Below are 15,429 nucleotides of genomic sequence, written 5' to 3' on the forward strand. Positions count from 1 at the left end.
CTATTAAAACGAGAACTGAAGAGGAGAGTGGTTTGTTATTGTTAGCTTTCAATTGGCTCGTGACTCCTGTGATACTTTAGTTTTTACGATTTTAAATACAAGTTCACCAAAAAATCATGTAGAGTGCAAAAGGTCCATGTTTTTATGAACTTTCGTAATAGTTTCAGTGCATCCAGAATGTAACAACACTAATATGGTTACAAATAAAAATAACGGAGGTTGGCAATGAGGGAAAAAAGAATGATTTAGTGATCTGGAGTGATGATGACGGGAAATTTTGTTCAATAGATGTGGATTTCAAATTATCTCTTGGGCAGTTGGTCAATTTCACTACTTTTCCAACCTATGATACCACCTTATCAGTATTTGTATAATAACTGTGACTTTCGGAAACATTTAAGGATATTTATAAAGTAAAATAAAAGACTTCGATTTACTACCTGCCATTTCGTTTGCAGAAGTTTTACGTGGACCTGTACTTAACTAATAAAGTTGACTAAAACAATAGATTAGATTACTAAAATAGCAGGTTTGTACACTTAATGGATTGCAGATTGGTCTTTAAACTGGTCATGTAAGGTGGCACAGTATAAAATCCACATCTTCTAAATCCCATTTTTGTAGAATGAATATGTTAATTGTCACTATCAGAAAGAAAAATATTGTCATAATAAAAAGTACTGTTGGCCCAAGAAGAAAAAATCTCTTCATCTAAAGTCATTTTTGATCAAGTTATCGCGGTGGGTTTTAAAGAATTTTAAGTGAAATGAATAATATTGTTCTTATTTCTGTTTAAAAAGATAAAAATTAAACCTAAAAGCATACATTACTCGTAAACATTCCTAAAAAACACACACACACTGCTAGTGCATGTAATGACAGGAATTAATCCTAAAAGCACACACTACTAGTAGATGTATAACACAGTAAGTATAGCACGACATTCTGAAAAGCCTCAATAGTTTTAAATGACATAGAGGAGGGTTAAAGCAGCAGCTTGATAGGGGAACAATACGTTTTTATTTCCAGCACCCCTTCATTCCAACTGCACAAGAACTGACTGATACAATGTAATAACACGCATAATCAAAAAGGAAGACTTTTGATAAAGCATGTATTTTCACTGTACTAAATTAAAGACGATTTATATTAAAAGCTGTCGATGTACTAGGCATAGGATGAAGTAATAAAAATTCACGTATATATTCTGCTCTAGAAAAAGATCCAAGAGTTTGTTTGTCTGGAGCGAGGCTTAGATCTGCAGATGAGAAATAAAAACATATAATAGTTTGTGATATTTTGATTACAAATCCACATGCCGGGTTTCCTCTGATCGCAAGTAATATGTTTATTTGTTCTGGAAGTAATCACATAGAAATCGCACAACAACAGTGCCACTACTACCGAAGTTTATTTCTTAAACTGCAAATATTAGCACATAATTCGATGGTAAATAACGACGTTCGAGAAAATATTGAACTGTGGTCTATAATTCTGGTTTTGGATTTAAGACATTCATATTGAATAAAATCAGGGATATAATATTTACAATGAAACAGCCTGTGTGTCAGCTTGTTAAGGAGTCTGTCGAAGACGCGCCGGACGAATAGACTAAATACATAGATCATTAAAAACAAATTTTTAAATTGATAATAAATTTTCAAAAGTGTGGAAGTATTGGATATTTAGTCGAACTTGTTTGAATGTGGCAATGTTAACACAACGTGTCTTGTTTGCGATCAAGAAATCCAATATAAACTCGTTGTTCAAATAAAAGTGAAATAAATGCTATATTTTCAAGGATCGAATTTAAAAGGATTAATGGATTGAGAAACCACTAAGAAAATATCCTTAAAATAGTTATTTTCTTCGATTTTTAGCATTTTACGTGGCTGGTTACATTATTTTCTGCTTATTTTAATCCTTTCTGAGAAATTTTAACTAATTATATTGTTATTTATAATTTTGTAATTACACGCGGAAATTGTTTTTATCTAATCGAAAATCTATTGTATGATTACATTTCTCAGACTCGTCATAATTGTACTTTTACTCAAAAATAGTCGGCTTCAAAAATCAGTCAACCAAAACAGTAATTATTTTCCGGTTGAATTCATCCAATCACAGGTTATCATTTGTCAAGGGGGCGGAGCTTTTGAGTAAAGAGGACGAGTCGAGAAAATGATTGTAATATAGTTATACCGACTTCTACTTTCATTCATACATAATTTGTGATAACCTTCAGGTTGAAAAATAGATATTTATTAGCGTCACGGGAGAAGAATGAGAAGTAACGATTGTACAACTTAAGGAAACGTTATATAAGTTGAAAAGGAGAGAAAGCTAACAGCCGGAATAAGTGTAATTTTAAAAAAGTTTATTATGGATTTATTTGACGGAAGGAACAGATTTCTTTGACTAAATATGTGAAATTTAAACCGTTTTCCAACATAATTTAAATATTAGTTAGTTTTCCTACATTTTGTTTACTTATTGCATTAAAGACAACACCGCACATGAAGACAGCTCACGATACCTTAACACGACAAGAAGAATGACTCGTATGGATAGTAACATTCTATATTCTACAATAGTTTGTATTATATTACAGTGCTTAACATTGGCAGGAGGAATTCAGTGGTTGTAAGTACAAACTTATACATTTTATTTATCTACAATATCGCAGCTTTGGCAAAACCTTAAAATAAATTCGTATATGCATGTATTTACATGTACATTAATTACACAACACACATGTGCAATAGCGGTGCATTATAAACAACTACTATAAACTATGATTAAGGAAAATTATAGATAAAGCTGACTGTCACCAAATAATACAGAAACAAACAAGGGGCTAACACAGGACACACATCTGTAGGCCCGGAAGAATTTACACTGAAGCTGTTGTTCAACTTAAATATTATTTTCATACCAAGGGGTGCAAGATTTAACACTCTTTAACGAAGAAAATGACAGGTTTGGATGAACTTGAAAGTTGAATGACCGGTTCCCCATTGTTAACTTTACATTCCTCACACAAGTCTGCATTTAACCACTAGCTTGATTTAGGAAGTTGATCCTTTTTTTTTTGCTGAGTGATTATACCATTGTACAATCATACCAATAAAAATTTTACATGTAATGTACATTCTTTGTGAACATAAGTATTTAATAAAATATAAACATTTTTTTCTGACTTGAAATTGTGCTATTGACCAGGTCATACGCCCTAAACTCTCAAAAGCACTAGATGACTAGAATACAAGGTAGCATGCACTTATCCGTTCTCTTTGAAAATCCACTACAAGAACATTACCATTTGTGCATGTAGTTTGCTGTTAAAACCCAGTCTCTGTGTACATTTGTATATGTACATATACATGTAAATAAGACATTTCAAAGTTTTCCCATTTCACTGCCCAATCAGCCTGTACACAGACCGTTCTGTCCGTAGACACGACGGCTTTCTTGTATCTACTATCAGTATTAATACATCTAAGTCAGAACGAATTAGTCTAACCTTTGGTATTTACTTCTGAACCCCTGTCTACCTTACTACCTTAATAAATTGTATTTGTTTAAATACGTATACGAGTATACGTTGTTTGTGGTATTTGGACTATTAGCCAAACTCATGTTGCGAAAAAGGTCCAACTTGTCAATGACTTTACCAATGGAAGCTTAAAATTTTGGTGTTATAGGGCTTTTCTAGGATTAAAGTATCAATTGTATGTAAGCTTGTGTACTAGGATTCACGATAAAGATTGGAATGTACCAACTTAACTGTTTGTCTTTCCGAGACACGTTGTGTAGAAGAAAAGGGCCACAGGGCCCAATCGGTAATGGCTCGTAGTTAAATATCACCCTAGGATTTTTTTTATGAAATAGAAAAATACAGGAGAAATATACAAGTTGATGCAAACAGGACCGGATCTAGATACATTGTACTTTGAAAAGGAGGGCTGCAAGCAAATATTCCTCAGAAAAAGGAGGTGCTAGGATATTATTTGTCATTTTTTGTTAATTTTACGCATGAAAATGACAAATTTTCCAAAAAGGGGGATGCCAACCCCATGCAGCCCCTCTGGATCCGCCACTGGGAAATAACATTTTTGAGCTTTCATCCTTATATATATGAGCCACTATATTGAGTATAGTTCTTGTACACTATATTTTGTAAGAATATTTTTGTGACTTTGGTGCATGAGAATGCATGTCAGTTTTCATATATAAAGGCTCTTAAATTACATATTTCATACAAGAATTAGTAAGGATATCCCTCCATTTTTGTTTGTTTGTTTGGTTTTTTTTTTGGCATTGCATGAATGAATCCCTTTTTTGACTGAAGCAAGTGTTAACATTCCAATCACAAGCTATTTTTTTCATTTGCGTTATGAAATAGTGGTACTTAACATTTTTGACATTAAAATTGAATTAAACTTTAAAAAATGTAGGCTGAAGATTTCCAAAGATATAAACTATCACACCAATCAAACTTTAACCTAATTTAGAACGCACAATGCAAAGCTATTGTCATGTGCAACTCTTAATATGCGGAAAATGACATTTTATTGGGTCTGCATTATATAAGTCGGTGTTTACAAGTTCACTATAAAATTTTGTCATTCTTTGGCGAGTTCTTGTGGTATGTTATCACAGCATTTATACCAAATACATCTGTTATTATGCGGATAAAGAAATGTCCCTCATTCGGATTAACATTACTTTGCATTTTAACAAAGCAACCGAGTTTCAAATTAAATTTTAATTTTGCACTTAGCTTTTAGAATATGCTTGATTGGTGTCAGAGTTGTTTATTTGTTCATCTATCAAGTGTTTCTCTGGATGTGATACGACGTTTGAAAAAGTAATCAGTGAATACATGAATTGGCTGAATAAAAACGGATTTGACAGGGCTATTTAAATGAAGATATTTTATGGAATTATCTCCCTTTAATAGAATTTTCAATCTAAAGGTCTTTTTGATCGATTGATAAGCTGATAAGGAGAAACACTTCAAGTTTGTAGCTTTATTAAAACACAACAAAAGGAGGGATCATTTTAGAAATTTTCAAACAGTCAAACAAATACGGGCGTATAAGTGTCAGGGTAAAAACGGATTTTGGATTTTTGTGTTTTGGTCAAAATTGAATTTTGGAAGTGGCACATATAAGCACCTTGCCAGAAGCTATCTACACGACTTATCAACACACCCTGATTTCGACTGGGTAATTGACATATCTGGTAAAAAAATGGGTGTGAAATTTTAAAATGTCTAAAATTTGATACTATTAATTAAAAAACTGAATGGGAATGAGACAAATATCAATAGAATTGACAATGATATTGACAATTCTACAAAAAAAAACGTAAACGTGAAAAAGGGGCGGTAACTGTCCCCTTCAGATACTGGTACAAATAATCATAAAATTGATAAGAAAAAATTAAATTATGACTATTAAATATTGTTCTACACGATGTTTTACATAGCGTCCTACATTCAACACGACCAGAGTAATTGATGAGAATTTCAATTGCATAGTGACCCTAACAATACGGGATATTTGATGTTCAGCGTTAAAACTAAAGAAATATTTGTTCCAAATTGTCCTGGGGGGCTGAAACGAAATGAAATATGTTTTACAATAATAACCAAAGGCCTATGATAAATAATATAATGAGAATTGTCAATGTCTGTCATTAAATTTGAATAATGATAAATTTGAAGGATTTGTAAAAAGTCTAAATATTTGGATTTTATTACAAAATTTATGTGTCACCTGCTAACCTTTTGCTTCGATTTGTCGATGATGTAGTTTTAGAAATTTTTTGATTGATTGATCGTTTGTTTAACGACACAAAGGAGTTTTAAATTTTGAAATTTTGTAGTTATACCGATCCAGTAGTTGAAACGAGGAATGTGTCAAAGGAACAACTTTTAAATTACCAAACTGGGAAGAAATCGTTTCATCTTTTCGTCAAAACAAAATTTCATTCGACAATTATTTGTTGTTTTTTAATTACTTTAAACATTGAGTTGAAGATAATTATTGATAACAGAAAAGAACTACATTTTTGTTTGTTTGAACGAATGCACCAGCATAGTTTATTTTATCATTTTGTAAAGAAAGGGGGGTAAATTTCTTAAGTTCTGTTATCACCTTGTGAAGTAGCCAAAAGACATGACACAATTATACATAATAACAAGAAACATGCACATTAGTTGTTTAATTGGCATAAATCACAAGTAAGCCGCCAATATTACAACGCTAATGGGTGGCGAGGTGTCCAAAAGTCACATTACAATAAGAAAATGGCATCTAGAAGCAAATGTCCATGTTTGTTGTGTAAACTGTTGATTTCTATAGATTTTATCATATATATTGCTGATATAATGGACGTCAAATTTGTTTGACGTCTTGTTCCAAATGACATCGCCAATTGATTATAGATTGATATTATACCCTTTTTCGATAAAAAAAAAATGTGCAATATTTCATTGTTCCTTTTATTAAAGAAATTTGTCAGGATGACAAATTATAACTACTAAGAAGTCAAATATAATTCGATTTATTTGTTATGGGGTTCTTAGATGTTTAGAACGAATGCCCATTTATAAGAGTTCGACCCTTTTGAAGCAGGTTTCAAAACGGGAACCTGATAAGTTTCAATGAATTGGAGTTCAAGTGTTGAATGTAAGACAATACACATGTGTGTTCCCAATACATAAGTTACCAAATGGCATATATTTTATTGACGAACTTTTTTTTGTAGAATAATATGCCTGGTCGTTTTCGAATGCACCTTTTTTAAATATGTTATTGCATAACTTTTCCAGGTCCCTCGCCAAAATGTCAAGTCTTTCAACAATACAGATTCCAGAAACTTGTGATTCTTTAGTAGGACTTGTAAAAAGACAAAGAAAAATTTGTCGAAAAAATGTTGAAATTATGGACAGTGTCAAATCCGGAGCCGACCACGCAATCCGGGAATGTCAGCATCAGTTTAGGAACAGAAGATGGAACTGTAGCATGGTAGAAACGAGAAATATTTTTGGAAATGTTTTAAAATTAGGTAAGTTGAATTATATCCCCATGGAATTTATTTCTAAGTAATCAACCGGATTTACCCTAATCTAGAAGCTCAAAAAGGCCAAAATAGACACAATTTAAAAGAATTTAGAAAAGATAACTTTCTTCATATCATACGCTATATTACGCCCGCGCTTTCCTCTCCGATTGAACAGAAACAATACAATCCAAGTTTTGTTTCAGCCAAAGGCATTAAAAACTGATAATATTTTGTGATATTTTTGGGTTCTTTTTAACAGTTTTCAATTATTCCTTTCAAAGAATTTATCAGATTAGATATTTGATAATCCCTAGGGTGTTTTAATGTACATGCGACCCGGGATCAAAGGAACGCTTGACCTCTAATCCATACATGTATCTAATGAACGTCAATGCACTTTGATATTTTTTTTAGGGAAAACTTCATGAATTTTAACTTCGATAACGATGACGAAACTATAGGCGACTATTCATTGTTATTTTATCTAACGGAAACAAATAATTTAACTAAATGTCTAAATGTTTATACATTTTAAGGGCATTAATTTATAAATAATGGTTGGGTGTATGCGGGGGAGTACGTTAATTACAATTTATTTGTATTACATTTGAAAAATTATATGTCATGTTTCGAAATCCCATGATGAATTTGTCATGCCGAAGAGTAAATATAGCCGAATGTTAGATATACATTGGATATTACGTGAGGAATACTTAAAACATTTTACCATTTATCGTGTTTTAAAATCAATTCTTCGGCATACGAAATGACTTGTATTTTAGCCATAAGCTAAAGTGATGTATAAGATATGCTTAACTTTCGATAATAAATGCATTTTATAAAAGATATTTTGCTTTGCCTTTGGCTGAAAGGTGGTGAATTATAGACGATGTTTCGCCATTATTTCAGCGGTTTTCTCGCCAATTTTTTTATTTCTACAAATGAAAAAAGCGTCATAGAATCTTATAACATGGTGTTTGCTATGCCTTAACTTTACAAAACGATCAATAGTGGGTTACACATTAAACAAAGTTACATACAATGAGCAACATGGGAATCGCCAAATCACTTTAAATCTTAAAGTTGCAGCACATATGCAACATTATGCACAGAGCAAGCTTTTGTTTTACGAATGTTTACCATCGATTTTTTCATATTTTCTGTACCATTTTCAGCAATTACACGTATCTGACCAGATCAAAATATTTACCTCCACTTATATTTTCAGGTACAAGAGAAGCATCATTCGTGCACGCGCTGTCGTCTGCTGGTGTTGCACATTCTGTCACAAGAGCGTGCAGCAGTGGTCGTCTGACACAGTGTGGGTGTGATAGGACAGTTAGTGGCCCCAGTGACCAGGGATTCGAATGGTCGGGGTGTTCCGATAATATTGCATTCGGAATTGCATTTGCAAAGACATTTGTAGACGCTAGAGAAAAGCGAAGAAGAAAGAATAATAAAAATTTAGGAAGACAATTAATGAATATTCATAATAACCAAGCCGGTCGAAAGGTGAGTCGTGAACGTATTAGCAAATACTAGACAGATAATGGATATGCATATTGTATATATGATATAAGACTACGGTACGCATTTCTTAAAAAAAATGAGAGACTTATCCCTATAATAAGAATACGTGGACGGATTTAAAGAGAAGGGGTCTGGGACACCCTCTTTGTTGTGAAAATTTTGTGAATTCCGTGTAAAATATGTACAATAATGATAAATGGATAGCAAGGACCTTCTATTCTGGAACACTTCTGAAACCCCTTTCCTTTTAAAAAAAGTTCTGGATCCACCCCTGAACAATTTGATCATCTAAACCGATTGATTGTAAGCAACTCATCTTTGTTTCCTTACGACCCCGTCAAACCTCGCTGTCTATTCAGATATGTCTGGTATCTATGAGATACGGGTCATTTTCTATCATATAAAACAAAAGAGAGGTCGACCCAAAGACTTTGTACTACACGTGCTTAACACTATCTTTACTGATCTAATGCAATTTTTATTGATGACTGTTATGATCTGATTAAGGCGACATCATATCAAAGACGTTACTTCGTCACTCAGACTAAACACGAACACGTGCACATCAATGCAAAGTCGATTTTTCGTTATTCAACTTATTGCAACAAGAAATCTTTTGATGAATAGGTATTTGAATGAACCACAAAAACGAAAGGTTAAATTGTGAAAGATATAATATGATGGAATTCCAATTCAAGCATAGCATTCGAACAAGTCAAGCACAATTTAATGGCCGCATGCCGATTTCTTATAACAATATGATGGAGGTTTTATACTATCCTCCCATTATTAAAGAGAGCCTAGGCGGATGATTTATTAGATTTTTGGACACATTACCCTTACGATTTTCAGTTTCAATCAAATTTGGGATGTTTCCCAGGTGGAATAATAATACGAAATTTACCATAAATCTTGACAGTAATGGCGGCGGTACAAAAGCAGACGACATATTTTATTCCATACCAATTGTCGTATGTTAACATAAAGGCGGTTAAAATTTCAAATGTTTGGTTGACGTCTAAATTAAGTCAAATCTAAATATTTTGTAAGCTGTAATGAAATTCTCGTTAGAATATGACCGTAAATATTGTACGAATTCGTGTAAAGCAGGACTAAGTAAGGGAATTCATGCTTCGTTGTAATCTAAACACTGCATGGATTTATGATTTTTTAAAACTATGATATAAAGTACTAATAATGTCAACATCAACTTGCTAAAAGCTAAAACTTTGTTTATGGAGCTTTTCGTTTGTTTTTTTACTATCTTCATTGCCGTGCCCTACTAAGGTTAAGATTTTTTGTTTTTTTGTTTTTCCTTTTTACACGAAAGCTCTGATGGGAGTCTATCTACGTATACGTTGCTTATAATAAATATAGAGTGAAACCCTTAAAATTGAATTGAAATATATTTGTAAATGGTCCCATTAAAATAGTATAGAAGAAAAGACCAGAAAATGTTTAAAAAATGATTCAAAACGAACCATTATTTATTTATGTCAGATAACGTTCAATTGACATAACCTAAAACATCAAATAACATTCGTCCTCATTAATTCAGATGACCAAAGATTGGGTATTACGTTGCATAAAAAACATTGAATTAATGGCCTCTGTACTGTTCCCCAAACCTTTTAACATCTCTTAATATATAACGTTATCCTTTTAGGGCACACCACAATCTTGATGTATTGAAAAGGTATTAAAAATATGTTTTAAAATATTCCATTCAAAGATCCGAGTCATCAGACCAAGAAAAAAATAGTGAAAAACTGACGTATTTTAAAACATAATGAACCATGGAAAGGAACGTTTTCTGATTAACTTGGTGTTTACGGACAATTTAATATCAAAAAGCATTTTCACGTCGAATATGGAAAATTTAAATTATAACTATGTTGTATAATATTGAATTTTGATATCATAAGCTTTAATTTTAAAAATGAGGTACGGAGATTGACTAAATCTGATCCTTGTAAACGGTAGAGTCTTTTTGAATAGCCCTGTTGATTAGCGAACTAGCTATGTTTATTTATGAAACACATATTTTTATAATGGGAGAAATTTGTGGTCTTTCATCTCAGCATTTTCAATTAAATTGCACCAACTCCGCTAATTAAAGTAGAAGTGTAAATATTCACCGTCTATAAAAAGTACAAAAAGCACGAGCAAATTGAATTAAGTAAATTTTGGCTTCTTTTCCAAATACTAAGCCCAAATAAGTCTCTAGAATACCTGGTATTCTAATTTCTTTGTGCTCTTGAAAGGGAACAATTCAAAACTATCATCCTGCATTTGTGTTTAAGTTCCATAAACTATCCTAAGGCTTGTCTGTTACGTTACTTTTTTTCTTTCTAATTATAAACTTGAGTTAAATTATTTTGAAGAAATTAGTCCAACTTGTACACTCGTCAAAATTTACGACTTCCATTTTCACCCATAAATTTCAGCTCTTCAAACAAATGGTGTAAACCCCACAAGATAGGTTTCTTACAATTTCTCAGTATCAGATATATCCTAGATACTAACTGATACAGTTAAAGTTTGATCTTAAGGAACATTTTCCTTTTATTTGAATACGTATTCATGCTATAATTTGTTTACTGAGGAATTACTCCGCGATAAAAATGAAATTTGGTCTGACAGTCGCCACTTTTTCGATTTTGTTTAATGTTGCAAATAAATAGATAAAATTGTTGAATATTTTTTCACTTTTGTTTCCTTCTAAATTTAAGGCCATAATATTTGAATCTCATTTCCTGCTTTATAAAATTTGAAGAAGAAGAAAAATCCTTAAGAAAGTCAAACATTACTCGTCGATTGTACTTAAAACTAAATCGCTCTATATATAATTCATAAAAAAACACAAAAAAAAAAGATAAAAAAAACATGTTTCGATGAAAAGTAACTCCAAGGTCAGTTTATTTTATAAAGAAGCGAAATATTTATAAACAGGACTTGAATATGTGATGAAACATAACATCCAAAATCGTGTCAGGACGGCAACGAGGGCACCAAAACGGATCATCTTATCACATGATCGCTGATCAATGTTGAAAGACGCGTCAGTCCTACCGTCTCTATTACGTAAACATATAAAATAAAAGTATACTACATAGCAACGATTACACCTGAAATAAATGGCATTCGTTAGAAATTAAGAAATGAATTAAAGAGTTTTCGAGAGGAAACGATCCTCAAAACAAATTGGTTTTGCAAGGATGTTGATACTGGCTTGCCATTAAGGCCAGAACTCAAGCTCAAAATTATTACTTTTGTCACTTGTGGCAGCTCATTGAATGTCATTCATTCACTTTTGACAGAGATAGATTGCTTGGTCACTTAAAAGGGCAGGTCAGTCACATGCTGAAGGTAACTTACTTTTGCAAGGCGAAATAAGAATGATCCAGATGGTTTAGAAGTCTTTTAATAATCAAAGCCATTCCGATATGTAGAATCATACTAAACTTTTTGATTTAAAAATAAAAACTGTACGATGATTGTACCCCATTCTGGATTTAAGCCTAAAACGATGAAAAAAGGCAAGTTAAAATTAAGATATTCCCTAATTCCCTCCATCCCTAATACATGACTGGAACGGAGCCGAAAAATGTACATTGTTGTTCAACTTTTGTTGCGAAATATGTATATACAGTGGAAAAAAATGGGTTCTGGTTTTCAAATCATCATTAAATATCAATCAAAGGTAGCGAAGGCTTGGGCGCTATCAAGAAAAAGAATGGCTTTTCGAGAGATCGACAGATTCAAAATATTTATGCTTATAATTCTATATTTTGGCACCATTTCTTAATTGTCAATCCCAACTTTACTTATCTTTTTGTAAGTAATTCCATTGTGCACTTGAAGAGGAAAATAATTTGTTTCTACTTCTACACCCCGCTGTTTTATGTTTGAATATAAAGTAATTACGTATAAATTAGTATTTCATTCGATGAGATTAATTGAAGATTGCGAAGTACTTTAACGCAAGACAAAAAAAATGGTGAAAATAATTTCGTTCTTGTCTAATTGAAACTTTAGCAACATATTTCACTACCAAAATGAGTTCTTAATTCGTCCCACACTCATCACAGCTTCTGAAACATTTTCGCATAATTCTGGAACATATAATTGTTTATTTATTGTTTTCCTTCACCACAAATAAAGGAAGTCGATATGATATAGCCTTCAAAGTAAATATAACCAAAGACCAACCCTCCCCCTTCTCAACCCCAAGAGATATCTTAATTGTTTTAGTAGATATTAAACCTCTGAGCGATTCCTGTGTAGCAAGGGACCATGAGGAGACTAGTTAATGTTAAAAATCCTAGGTGACTTTCAAATAGCAAGTGATACAACCATCAAAGTACTATCTTACTTAAACTTTGCCCACAGACAAACATTACACAAAATTTTTAATGTGCAAACGAGCTCTTTATCCTGTGCATTTGTCAGCAAATAACACCGAATAAGCTGAGTAATTCCTCATACAATACTAACTGTTGATGTTTAAATAAACTCACAGTGAAAGGTCAGGGTCAAAATGATGCGATTTAAAAAAAAAAACGATTTCCTTAAATCCTTCAATACTTTTGAGTTTTTATGAGATGCTCAATTTCATATGCAAGTAGAAGTGCATTATTTGCAACTTCACAGCTGTGCATACAAATGGCGTAAGTTTTGATTCCATCACCGATCGAAAATCAGATTCGCTAGTATGGGTTAAGGTCATTATCACTTCGTCATTGCTAATAAATAAACTAATCATAAGATATATAAAATGAAATAGGCCTCTCTAGTAAAATGTCAAAAATGTATTAAGTACGATTTTATACCATGTAACCCAACAATAAACATATCAAATTTTAGTGTTCAGTAAATCGAGCATAAATAAAAACGAACAACAAAATTAATGGTTTCCGGAATACTTACACTTCCACGTCCGAAACACGAGCGGATCCTTGTCTTAAGATGAACTTACTAAACAAACATAGTAATAGCACAGACAAGCGACAATTTTAGTATCCAAAATATGCAAGAAGTCTGCAAATTAAAACAAACAAAAAAAGTCATTCATGACACGATTTGAAAGCTGATTTCCTCAGCTAAACTCGTTTGTTTCCGTCGAATTTTATTTAAGGGCCATTTGATGGCCGTATTCGATACCATAGATCATTCTAGCATTATAGTTAGATTTTTGTCATTAAAAGTTCGATTTTCTTTTTCAGGGCATAGAAAACAATATGCGAATAGACTGTAAATGCCACGGCGTATCGGGATCGTGTGAGTTACGGACTTGTTGGCGAGCAATGCCTACTTTCAGAGAAGTTGGTTCCATCATTAAAGAGAAATTCGATGGCGCAACAGAAGTAAAATTAGTATACACAAACAATATACCGAGGCTTGTACCCGTGAATCCACAGTACAAGCCCCATACAAGTTCAGACTTAGTATATCTAGTTGCATCTCCTGATTTCTGTGAACCGGATCCTAAATCAGGATCACTCGGAACCCGGGGGAGAATTTGCAGCAAATCATCAAAAGCTATTGACGGTTGTGACTTGATGTGTTGTGGGCGGGGCTATGAATCCCGGAAGAGGAGGATTGTGGAAAGGTGTTTCTGTAAATTTCATTGGTGCTGCTATGTTTCCTGTCAGGAGTGTGTGCGCGAAGTGGAGGAATATTATTGCAAATGAGGCGCCATATATGTTTCTACCAAATTGATATTGACACAGAAAGAAATCCTGTCATCAATGAGATCACCAATCATCCTACATGCCATAATCTCATTTATTTATAAGTGCTCCTTCATCGTAGACGAGGTTTTGTCTTGAAATTGTATCATTGTAAATGACATAAAAAATGTCAAGGAAGACATTGTTGCAAATGCTTCGCCTAAGTAACTCAGGTTTTGTTCTGTTTTAATTATTTGCAAAGTGTTAGTCATGCGCACAGGTGTACATTGTATCCATGACATTTTGTATACATGTAATAGCATCTTCATTGTACATACTAATATTGACAATTAATAAGTGTTATTCAAATTGCGAGTACATAGATACAAATATTAACAATTGTTAAGTGAGTGCAAGAAGGTCGCTTGCATTTGTAGTACACGTTTGTGATTTCAATACTTCTATGCATACGAAAATATGCAATATATTTAACAAAGACCTGGGTATACTACTCAGCAAGAACTGTTATTGTATAAAGAATGATAAAAAACGTTCACCATAAGTGCTATTCCTGTGGTAACACGGGTCATATAATAAGTTATGTTAGTTTTGCCCATCCAGCACATTGCCTGCGTCTTGCCTCTTCAGTTTTCATTATATTTATTTAACTCATATTTCATTCAGTTCGTTCTCGTTAATTACGTTCATCCTTAAATTGATCAAACTATGAGCTTTCTGATATTTTGATGGCCATGACGGACATCTTGTTTTTGATATTAGAAAAAAAATCCTCACCATTTCATGATTTTCATTTCCCTTTGTATGCACTCTTTTTGATTTTACAATGAAATTAAAAGATTATTCTCTATATTTACATTCTTGTCCTACTTAAGTTTACACGTTAAACATTTCCAGGTCCTTTTTTTTTCTAGCGCCTTGATTTAAAGCATTTTATCTCCAATTAATATTTTTTAACTTATGCAAATGCTCGAAGATTAAAAAATACACAAAGTGAAATATAAATGTGCTGTTAGTGATATAAATTATTTTGTGGGCAAAAAATAATGTTAAACAAATGTGATACCTAATTGTTGTACATTGTCTCATAAACTAAAAAAAACTATAGAAAAAATAAAACATATCTATTTTGTTA

General features: G+C 32.6%; 1 protein-coding gene across 1 annotated transcript; it reads left to right on the top strand.

The window, feature by feature from the left end:
* The first annotated feature begins 1,321 nt into the window (after positions 1-1,321).
* Positions 1,322-15,429, top strand: LOC148601534 (protein Wnt-4-like). The gene is made up of 4 exons (XM_088555953.1): positions 1,322-2,643; positions 6,842-7,077; positions 8,303-8,586; positions 13,830-15,429. The coding sequence occupies exons 1-4, from the start codon at positions 2,555-2,557 to the stop codon at positions 14,295-14,297; spliced, it is 1,077 nt and encodes a 358-aa protein (XP_088412079.1). The 5' UTR covers positions 1,322-2,554; the 3' UTR covers positions 14,298-15,429.

This window comes from Perna viridis, chromosome 12 (genome assembly GCF_037379345.1).
Source record: "Perna viridis isolate PV_CMFRI_1.1 ecotype Kerala chromosome 12, ASM3737934v1, whole genome shotgun sequence".
In the NCBI taxonomy this organism is placed as follows: domain Eukaryota; kingdom Metazoa; phylum Mollusca; class Bivalvia; order Mytilida; family Mytilidae; genus Perna; species Perna viridis.

Bases quoted from the DNA above. Each gene is read 5' to 3' on its own strand.
- LOC148601534 (XM_088555953.1), top strand. From the start codon at position 2,555: ATGACTCGTATGGATAGTAACATTCTATATTCTACAATAGTTTGTATT. The intron at 2,644-6,841 runs GTAAGTACAAAC...TAACTTTTCCAG, and splicing joins GCAGGAGGAATTCAGTGGTT to GTCCCTCGCCAAAATGTCAA. The intron at 7,078-8,302 runs GTAAGTTGAATT...TTATATTTTCAG, and splicing joins TGGAAATGTTTTAAAATTAG to GTACAAGAGAAGCATCATTC.